Source organism: Marmota marmota, unplaced genomic scaffold (assembly GCF_001458135.2).
Source record: "Marmota marmota marmota unplaced genomic scaffold, marMar, whole genome shotgun sequence".
Classification (NCBI taxonomy): Eukaryota; Metazoa; Chordata; class Mammalia; order Rodentia; family Sciuridae; genus Marmota; species Marmota marmota.
Genome location: NW_025999985.1, coordinates 141,336 through 152,516, shown reverse-complemented (window position 1 = coordinate 152,516; position 11,181 = coordinate 141,336). Strand labels below are relative to the sequence as shown.

Below are 11,181 nucleotides of genomic sequence, written 5' to 3'. Positions count from 1 at the left end.
TCTTCCTGAGATGTCGCCCTGGGCTTTAGAATGCTGGAAAGAGAGACGGGTCAATCCACACAACCACATAGTGTCTTTTCATTACTCCACAGAGTCACCACATCCATGCAAAGGGGTATGTGTGGGAGAAAAATATTCACAAAAAAATACCAGGTAAAGGACTCTTACCTGAAATATTCAAAGAACTTTTAAATCTCAACATTAAGAACATAGACAGCTGGGCACAGTAGCAGACACTTGTAATCCCAGAAGCTGAGACAGGAGGATTGCTAGTTCAAAGCCAGCCTCAGCAACTTAGCAAGAACCTAAGCAACTCAGTGAGACTCTGTCTCTAAATAAAACATAAAACAGGCCAAGGATGTGGCTCAGGGTAGAGCACCCCTGGGTTCAACCCCTGGTATCTTAAAAAAAAAAAAAAAAAAAAAAAACTAAAAAAAAAAAAAAAAACAGAGATACAGCCCATTTCAACAATGGAACAGAGGGCTTAGCTTGCACCTGAACAAAGAAGATACGGGGGAGACTCAAACCAGAACAGATAGGGTGTGCTCCCATCAGAAGGGGCCCTCTCCCAGCCCTGGCAACACCACTCGGTGCAGGATGCCGAAGCTCCTGGCGCAGTCTGTGGGAACGGGAAGCAGTACAGTCACACGGAGTTGGGGGGGCAGCCTGGCGGTCTCCCCAGTATGACACACACACACACTCAGTGCACTGCCCCGTAGTTGTGCTGCTGGATATTCACCCTGAGGAGCCGAAAACTCGTCCACACAAAAACCCACACGTGGGTGCTCCCAGCAGCATTGTTCATCATCCAAAGTGGGAAGCTACCAAGGTGACCTTAGCCGATGAAACCCTGGGCGAGCTGCGGTCCTCCAGACCCTGGGATGCTTTCAGTGCTAAGGAGAAAGGAACTGTCACACTTTGAAAAGACACAGAGGAAGCTTAAATGCACAGGGCAAAGAAGCCCATCTCAGAAGGCCTACAGGCCCCATCCTGAGACAGTCAGGAAAAGATGAAGGTACGCAGCCCTGAAAAAGATCGGTGCTCACCAGGGATTAGGGACAGAGGGGGACAGAGTGGGAGAGCACAGAGGACTTTAGGGCTGCTCTGCATGGGCCTATAACGGTGGTACATGTCATTGCTCATCTTTGCAAACCCACAGAATGGGCACCCTGATGAGATGTGGCTCCAGGTGACAATAACGCATCAACGCAGGCTCACTCCCTGCAGCACATGTACCCCTCTGGCAGGGGCTGTGGCTACTGGGACAAGCTGCCAGAGAGCAGGAAGCACCTGAAAAAATTCTGTATCTTCTGCCAAATACGCTGTGAATCTAGAACTGCTCTAAAAGACTAGAGTCTACTTAGGAAAAAAAGACCGTGGCTGCCCCTTGTGTGCTGCACGACACAGATTATGCATCTCATGGCTTGGAATTCACTCTCACTGGACAGAGGGTGGCTGGGACACATTACTGTAGCCCAGTGATTGACACCTGCTTTTGTTAGAGAAGAAGAGGGTGAATGCTGGGTGGGCAGGGGAATCCCTGCCACAGATCATCCATTGGCTACTCCATACTACACTCTTCTCCCCAAACACAGGAAGTCTCGACCCTTCCAAGACAGATATCCCCAAATGTTTTTTGTTTGTTTGTTTGTTGTGGTTCTGGGGATCAAATTTCAAAGTTTTATCCTGGAGTTTCTGACTGAATCAGGTCTGAAAGTGTGTCTTTCTGATAGTGACCCCAAAACCTAAAGAGTCCTCAACTTCAGGGCTGGGGTTGTGGCTCAGTGGTAGAGCACTCACCTAGCACTCGTGAGGCACTGGGTTCGACCCTCAGCACCACATCAAAATAAAATAAAGGTATTGTGTTCACCTACAAGTAAAAAAAAAATATATATATATATATATATATACTTTAAAAAAAAAAAAAAGAGTCCTCAAGTTCCAAAGACACCCAGTGTGTGGATAGGATGGTGGTGTGGGTACTGGGCGTCCATTGAGAACTCCAGTGAAGGAAAGACAAACGGACAAGCTGTGACTGGCACAGCTACACTGCAGTCGACCAAGCCCAGGGAGTGAGAATCCTCTGCCCTGGAATGAAGGGGATTTCCAAGGAGCCCACTTGGAAACCCAGGTCCTCCCACCTGCAGGAGGCAGGAGCCATTCTTCATGGCCCTTGTTTCTTTTCCTCTGTGGTCACATCTTAGCTGGGCATTAAAGATTTTGCATGTCTTGGGAACTTGAAAGACTAGACAGGAGTCAAGGAACCAACGAAAGGGGCCAGCTGCTCTGTCCAGGAAACGTGAGGCGCTTCGGGGGTGACAGAGGACAGGGAGAAGACGTGGGTGCAGTACAGCGGTAGAGTGCAGGATTCCTCAGGACCCCGCCGCCTGACTTTCATTTTGAGCCGTTTCTTTTAGTGCTGCCTGGGGAGAGTGTATGACACAACGAAGTCCCTTTGGAGCAGTTATGTGAATAGCACATGTCACGGGTGGACTTATTTAAAGGCAGAGCCATCCTGTGACAGTGAGTCAGAGTGGTTTACTTAAGCAGACACTCAAAATGGGAAGCGCTCCTGAAAATGCAGAGCCAGATGGGCATTTATCAGTGTCCTCTGCACGAGGACAGAGGTTCACCAGACCTGGTCTCACTCAGGTGGTAAGGGCTGGAGAGTGTTTGATTAAATTAATTAATTACTCAAATTTTTGTGGTAATGAGGATGGGACCCAAAAGTGCTCTACCACTGAGTTACGTCCTTTGCCTTTTTATTTTTTATTTTGGAATAGGGTCTGGATCCTCCAGCCTCAGCCTCCGGAGTAGATGAGACTGAAGGTGTGCATCACTGTGCCCAGCTGGGGATTTTTTAAATTAGAGATTAAGGGTTCTCACTTGACACCTAAGTGAAAGTGCTGCTTATTAATCCATTAGTTCAATAAATATTGATCCATTCAATCAACATGACAGTTGTTATTTTATACATAGGGGATGAGGATCCATCAGTGAGAGACCGACCAAAATCTCTGCCTTTGGGTATATTTTACATTCTCATTGTTTGAGAGAAACCCTGTCCAGTTCTGTATACAATTATGCTTTTTCATTGCTATTTGACAGTTTTGATAAAACAACTACATCCCTTGAAAATTACAGTTTGCCAAAACTGAAAGACAAGGGGGGGCAAATTGAATCGTTACTATTAAAGAAATTGAACCTGTTACTAAAAATCGTCCCAGGAAGAAAAGCCAAGGCTTACTGGATTCACTAGTGAGTTTTTCTAAACATTTAAGAACAATGTAACACCAGAAAATAGAAGCATAGGAATTATTTCCCTCCCCCTTTTAGGAGACTGTTGTAAGTTTGATGTAAATGTGGCGAGAACATCAGAGGAAAGTGAAGTAACAGAGGTGACAGAGCCACCCTCGCATACACAGAGCCCACACCAATGCAGTGGGACAGACTATAAGTACACAAAGCCAACCATGATGGAGCATGCTTTATTCCAGGAGGACAAGGGAGGGGAACATAATCCATCTAATTTATGATCAGGTAAAAGGATAAAAAATATAATCTTAATATATGTAGAAAATACATTTCCTAAAATCCAACGACCACTTGTGATTTTTTTTTTAAAAAAAGGGAAATTTCTAGCAAACTAGGCACAGGAGGAAACTTATACAGTCTCATATTTTAAAAACAGGAACAAAAAGCCTGCAGCAAACATTTTACTTAATGATGAAGTAGCACAGTTTTACTTGTAGTATCTACTCTGATCTAAGCCTTATAAATTCATTACTCTTCTCCCTTAGACTCTTTCTCCACCTCCTCTTAGCCCAGGGTACAGGCGCAGGTCAAGTACCAAAAATGTCACCCAGAGTACCAAAACCCCATTGTCTGTTTCTTTCCCCAAATCAGGGGACACAGAAGGACTTTTTCAGGGTAAGTGAGAACATGGCTGGAGGGAAGAGGAATCTGGAGCTGGGACCAGGGTGGGCTACCCCAGACCCCTCCTCACTTTGCCTGTAACTCAACCTCTGCAGGGAGCGAGGAAGAGTTGGTGGCTGTGTCACTGGGCTGGGCCGATTCCTCGGTCAGGGCCCTCTCCAGACTGGCCGGCAGGGAGTGGATCAGCCTGTCCCGGAAGTCCTGGCCCACGAAGACGTAGAGCATCGGGTTGAGGCAGCTGTTGAAGAAGGCCAGCGAGCTGGTCGGGTTGACCAGGACCTCGAGGATTTTGTACTTACCATGGAACAACATCTCCTGGAGCCAGACCGTGCTGAGGAGGGCCACCAACTGGAAGGGGAACCAGCAGATGAAGAAGGAGGCCACCACGGCAGTGAGGACCCGCAGGGGGCGGCTGGAACGGATCAGGCCCTTCCTGCGGATCTTGGCAGCAATGAGCCCGTAGCAGACGGCGACAACGGACATGGGCATGCTGAAGCCTATGATGAACCGGATGATCCCTCGCATGGTCAGCATGGTAATGGCCACATTCAGCCTCTCTTCAAGGGTGGCACCCCAGGACCTAAAGTTGAAGGTGCAGTACACGTTCCCTGTGGGATCGCTGACTGTAGTCAAGAAGATGAAAACCGGCAACGTAAGAACGAGGGCCAGAATCCAGGGTGCGACGATCACCCTCTTGGCCAGACTCACGGTGCGGTGGTTCTGGGCCCAGACCGGGTGCAGGACACAGATGCAGCGGTCCAGAGCGATGAGGGCGATCAGGAAGACGCTCCCGAACAGGTTAATGTCCACCACAATGTGAACCAACTTGCAGAGGAACCAGCCGAAAGGCCATTTTTCCCTCATGGCCATGGAGACGATGAGGAACGGCAGGGTGGCCGTGAAGGAGAAGTCGGCCAAGGCCAGGTTCAGGTAGCAGATGGTGGTGACCGTGTGCGTCATGCGGAAACCAGCCACCCAGATGACCAGCCCGTTGCCCAGCACACCGAGGACAAAGGTGACGGCGAGTACCAACAACGGGATTATCTGCAGAACCGTGTAGCCAGGGGACTCATAGGACAACTCTTCAGATCCGTTCTGAGGAAAGGAGAAGTTGGCGTCCATCTTGCCCACACCTGAAACACGTCAACAGTGGCTGTTTCTCAGGTGTGCGTCCATCTCTCAGCACCCCTGTTCAGAGCCCCCCCTCACCCACCTCTGTGGCACCTACTCCAGAGAGGGACCCGTTCTACCAAGCCTCGTGGCCAGCAGTACCACAAGATACTGGCACTCTCCTGCATGTTCTTTTGGGAAAGGATGGTTCTTCCTATTCCCACAATCGTTAGTCCACATCCTGCCTCCCAGGCAGATTACTTTACCAAGAAGACTGCAAGCCCTGTGCACCACCAGAAAAACTAAACCAAGAGGGCACAGGCCACCCAACTGCTGGAGCAGGCGCAGAGCACAGCGAGGAAAGCAGTCAGGACGTTGCAACCTGCTTCCACCCACGACTCAGTGCAAAAATGCTAGCATTTCAGTGCCCAGTTCATGCAGTCCCCAGGTCCCTTGACAGCCCTTGACTGATGGTGCAGCCACCATTTCAGTTAATTTAATGGTTTCAGCTACTGTTTCAGCAGTGGAGAGCAAAGTGCCTGTGGATTCTGTGCTCTCCCCAGTAGAAGCCTGAAGGGCGACTTGGCGCTGTGTGGTCATGGGTTACAGCCTGTGAATTCTGTGCTGGAGGAAGACAGTGAGGAAGGCAGCTCTGAACCCACTGTCCCTGACTGAGCTCAAGCGCTTCTCTGATTGAGATGCAGAGAATCTCCACGTGTTGTACAGCTTCAGGGGGATAAAGTGTAGGAGAGTAACATGTTCTGTTAGAGTTGGAGGGTTCTCATGAGAAACCATGTACGGTGTTCATTTCTAGACAGGGGATCCAGTTTCGTCTATGGAAGAGCTCTACGATGCTCATTATTTTTAGCTTTTGCAAGAATAAGTTGGTATTCAGAGCTATTATACAACCTGCTGAAGGTCTCTTAAATAGGAGAGGATGGATTTAAGTCCTGCGTGGTCTGCAAATAGAGTGTTGCTCATGATAACCATGTAAGGTCACCACGCCATCCTTCCACCTGGGCAGAAACCACAGCTCTGGGAGGTCAGCAGGGGTCCAACCAGCTGGTGGAGGTGGCAAAATTTGAAAACTAGGTTTTGTCAATTCCAGAGAGAATTTACCACTCTAATCACCCTTGAAAGACGGCCAGGTGTGATGGCACCTGGTGCCTGGCACTCTGTCCTTGGTCTCCTCCCTTCTCATTCAGTCCTGGTCTCTGCTCACCACAGGCACTGAGGTCCTCTATGGGGCAAGTGTAGCCTTAGTAGGGTTGTAGGGTTTCTCAGCCTCGGACCTCCTGACATCTGGGGCTGCGCGATTCCTTGTGGAGGGGGACGTCACATGCATTGTGGGTTAGTTAGGAGCATCCACCAGATGTCAGGGCAAGTCCCCTCTAATGACAACCAAACTGCTGTAGATGTTATAAAATGTCTCCCAGGAGTCAAACCACCCAGGTTGAAGGTCACTATTGTAAAGACTACCAGGCTCCAGAGGCAGATACAGCTGCCTTCCAATCCCATCTCGATGCCTCCCAATATGAGTTCTAGGTCAATGGATCTCTTTGAGCCTCAGTTCCCTCCTCTGGAGAAGAGGAGAGGCTTTTATGGTGAAGACTGAAATTCAGATGAGCACTAAATGAGAATAGGTGGAAATTTTCTGGGATCAGTGGAGCAAGTCTATTTTTTTTTTTTGTACCGTGGATTGAACTCAGGGGTGCTTAATCACTGAGCCAAATCCCCAGACCTTTTCAATTTTTATTTTGAGACAGGGTCTCACTGACTTGCTTAGGGTCTCGCTAAATTGCTGAGGCTGGCTTTGAACTTGCCACCCTCCTGCCTCAGCCTTTCAAGCTGTGGGATCACAGGTGAGCATCACCTGCCCTGCTGGAGGAAGTCTAGCAGGTGGGGACCCTGCCCCGGCAGGCTCTGTGCATCGGGGCTCGGCTCAGCTATGCGGTGTAGAAGTTCCAGGTGAGGGGAGGAGAGTGCTCCACAGTAGGAGCTGCACCTGAACATCGCCCACCCTCAAGCAGCTTCCCCTCGACCCGCTCCCACCTTGGAGATCTCATGTGTTAACGAGTGTTAATCACTGAATGTGCTCAGAGACCCTGCAAATGCTCTGTGTGGGTTATAATTAGTCTAATCACGGTGCACATGAGGCAGTTAAGACTTAGATTGGTTACATTAGTGTTTTGAACCTCCAGGAAGAGAGCTAGAGACAGAACTTGAGTCTGGCTGACTGATTCCTCCAGAACTTGCTCTGAACCCTCTCCCACCCCGAATTCCCTCAACAGACTCGGGTTTCCTCTTTCTACCTCCAGTCATCCCACTGGGCACTTAGAGGGTACGCAGCACTCAATGGGCTCTAAGTGCTCGATTCAGATGCCCATACCACAGGAAGGACAACGGTGGCCGGGTCCTCGAGGCAGAGCTGGGCCATCTTGGGTGCAGCCTGGCTGCAGGGGGGAGCGGGAACCTGCACCTGCAGAGGGTCCTGCGCTGGTGCTGGGGGCCCCGAGGGTGAGATGTGCCAATCCTCCTGATGACAACATCCTTGCTTTGGGACAGACACCACCATTGTGTAACAAAGGAAATGCAGCTCAGAGAGGGAAGTGACTTGCCCAATGTCCCCGTTACTAAGGGGCCGCTGGATTTCAGGACCCTAGATTCCAGGTGGAAACGGCACTTCCTTGCTAACTCACTGGACTCCACAGCACCGTCACGTTGCCACCTTTCCTGTGACCCTCCAGTGCTTCCACTGTCCCTGGACCCACCTGACTGTGATCCCTGCCCTCAGCTCAAGGTGTCCCTGTGCTGGTCACCGCAGGCACAGGGGATTCATTCTCCACTGCTGGGGGTCCTCTCTCACCCTCCCAGCAGCTCCCTCCAGATTCCCCCCACCCAAGATGCACCTCCCACCAGATCACCCTCGTGGCCGTGTCCTCTCCTCTCCTAATGGACCTTCCTTGGCCTGGGTTCCCTCCCGACTTCAGCCCTGGGCCTCCGAGGACTGTGGAAGGAGGCCACCCCAGGCTTGGGGGAGTCTCTGACTGGCCCGTCCTCTTCTCCTCACGGTTTCTGGCTCCACATTGGCTTACGACCCCCTCTGGCCAAACCCCCTGGCTCCTTCCCAGGGACAATCCCAGTTAGAGTCCCTTAGGCCTCGGCTCCCTGAGAGCTCTCCTGATGCTTGAGGCGATGAAGTCACCTCCCAACGTTCTTGTCCTCTTGGTAGCTCAACTGGCCCCTTTCTTTCCAGCCCAACCTACACCTTCATTTTCTTCTTTTTTTACCAGACTCCACACTTGACTGTAAGTGGTGGCTGCACCTGGGCTAGAGCCTTTCACAGGTGACACCCTCCCGTGTCCCCGGCAGGCATCGTGCTGAGGGCGTCTCACGATGTGGCCAGCTGAGCCACTTCCCCGGAGCTCTCCTCTGATACAAGGAACTGACTTCCTGACACCTCCCCAGGGAGTCCTGGCACCCCGCCTGACAGACATGGCCCACACCAGACTCCGAAGTGTCCCACTGCCGCTCTCCCAGGGCTTTCTATTTGAGCTTCAGATTCACTGATTAAAACTCCAAATACAGAACTTATCTTTGACTTCTCTTTCCTTTGCCCTCAAATCCGGTCCAAACCTACTGATTCTGAATGTTGTGACCACACAGCAAAATCGTCCTCATCACCACTATGCTGGCCCATGGTCCTTTGTATCGTCACCAACCTTACAATGACTTGGTCCTGAACCTGCTGCCTACACCCTCCCCACACCCAATCCATTTTCTAGACAGAAGCCAAATGACATGTGTGTGTGTGTGTGTGTGTGTGTGTGTGTGATGCTGGGGATTGAACTCAGCTGCACAAGCACTCTACCACTGAGCTACATCCCTTTTGATTTTGAGTCAGGCTCTCACTATAGGCTGGCCTCTAACTTTCCATCCTCCTGCCTCAGCCTCCCAATAAGTGGGGATTCCAGGTGTGCTCCATGGCACCTGGCCCAAATGATCTTTCAAAAGGACAAATAAGATCACAACATTGAAGCCAGGCGTGGTGGTATGAGTCTGTAGTCCTAGTCACTTAGGAGGCTGAGGCAGGAGAGGCACCAGGGCCCAGGAGTCCAGGCCAGACGGGGCCACCGGAGGGAGGCCCTGCCTCAAAACACAAAATTTTACAACTCATGACTTTACTGGGCTCAGAGCCTCCAGCCGTGTCCACTCAGATCTTACACACTGTGTTCCTGTCTCACGGAGCTCTTTGGAGACCTTGAATGTGCAAGCTCACTGCCCCTTCGGGGATTTGTGTGCTTTGTCCCCTGCAGCTCCTGGCATCCTTCCTTGTGACATGCCCTTGCCCGGCTCAGCCTGCATATTCACTTAAACTTTACGTCATCTTAAATTTTACGTCCTCACCCACCAGGGCTGTAAGCCACCCCCACTCCAGGCACAGCCTGCCTCACCAGATGCTTTTCTAGTTCATTTATTCATTAATTTTTTTCCGTCCTAGAAGCCCCCTGCACTAGGTGGCCAGCTGCACAGGACGGTCCAGCGCGCTCAAGGCTGTGTCTGGAGTCACACTGCCCAATACAAACATGACAAATAAGAGCACAGGGCTACAGTTTTCCAGGAGCCAGGGGAAAAAACAAGTTTTAAAATTCAGGGGCAATGTTTTATTTAACCCAATATATCCAAAAGAATATCACTGGAACATGTCACCAAAATAAAAAGTATTGAGCTGCATGTGGGGGAGCATACCTGTAATCCCAGCTACTCAGGGGTTGAGGCAGGAGGATCCTGAGTTGGAGGACACCTTAGTGAGAGCCTGTCTCAAAAAGTAAAAAAGAATTTATAAATTAAACAGAATCAATTTTTTTAACATTCTGTCTTTGAATATCGCGAGCACGTTTTGCCCTCTGCACACTCCAGGAGAGACCTTGGAGCCCTCTGCTGCAGGAGGGTCTGATACTGCTCTGCTCTTGGTTTAGGAGCTACCTGTCATGAACAGGCCTTCAGACAATGATTCTTAAATTGTTAAACCCCAACTTACTATGAGCTGGGGTCCTGTCCCTGCTGTCTGGCTTCCTGTGGAGTGACTCAGGCTCTCTCAGCTCTGGCAGGGACTTTATTGAGGTGGGAGGGGCACAGGGTGTCAGGGCCCATCATGTGACAGAAGCCCAGGGTGCTTCACCGTTTCCTGGAGGGACAGAGCTGTCCTCCACTGCCGGAGTACGGCTGCAGCAAAATAACCTGGGGGTGACGAACAACTTGTGTACATTGATACAGCAGGAGTGGGAGCTGTTTATTGCAGGACAGGAGCAGTATTTATACATTCCACACAGCTTATCTAATTAGCATAAACTAGATACATCAGTCAACCAATAAGGAATCTCCACACTTAATGGCTCGCTTTTGTTACTTCTCAAACCACTCCCTCTGGCATTTTGCCAGGCACCATCCAGACTTGTTTACGAACTCTAACATTCCCCTGGCAAAATGCCAGGTGTTATTTTGACTTGTTTACAGACTCTAACATTTCCCCCTTTTGTTTAATTTAAATAAGGACCATAGTGGTTTTTACAGAAACACCATAAATAACCTGCTACAAACAGAAAGGGAGGATACAAAATGCCACAATACCAAGCCAATTGATGGCTCCATGCAAGAAGCCCTTGGAAAAATTATACCAGCAATGACACTGTTAGCAAAGATACCGAGTTACAATTTGTTATAGATTACAGTTTGTTGTCTCAGTCCAGGTAAAGTAGTGTCTCAATAGATTAACTCACAGTCCAGGTAAGTTCTGCAGGCAGCTAGCTTAAATCACAGTCCAGGTAAGTTCTGCAGGCAGCTAGCTTGATTTGAAGTCTCGTCCATTTCTCAGCCGAAGTCTCGTCCGGTTTTCAGCAACACTGGAAATTCTTCCACCTTGGTCTTTACCGGCACTGGGACGAAGGCAGGAACTCCGGATGGCTAAAGAAAATCCTGTAGCATTCCACTAAGAAAACANACTGTGGCACTGGGGGACACTGTCACCCAGGTGGGAGCCTGCAGGGGGAGCAGAGCACACTGGCTGCTGGGGTTGCCAGAAAAGCATAAGGGATGCAGTGGCTCAAGTATAGAAAGGGCTTTCCCCCAGTGCTG

At 50.0% G+C, this 11,181-nt stretch overlaps 1 protein-coding gene across 1 annotated transcript; it reads right to left on the bottom strand.

Moving 5' to 3' along the window:
* Positions 1–3,474: 3,474 nt before the first annotated feature.
* On the bottom strand, positions 3,475–10,280 carry Fpr2 (formyl peptide receptor 2). The gene is made up of 2 exons (XM_015507403.2): positions 9,796–10,280; positions 3,475–5,069 (listed from the first exon to the last, which is right to left on the bottom strand). The coding sequence occupies exon 2, from the start codon at positions 5,056–5,058 to the stop codon at positions 4,003–4,005; it is 1,056 nt and encodes a 351-aa protein (XP_015362889.1). The 5' UTR covers positions 5,059–5,069; positions 9,796–10,280; the 3' UTR covers positions 3,475–4,002.
* Positions 10,281–11,181: the final 901 nt, after the last annotated feature.

Bases quoted from the DNA above. Each gene is read 5' to 3' on its own strand.
- Fpr2 (XM_015507403.2), bottom strand. From the start codon at position 5,058: ATGGACGCCAACTTCTCCTTTCCTCAGAACGGATCTGAAGAGTTGTCC.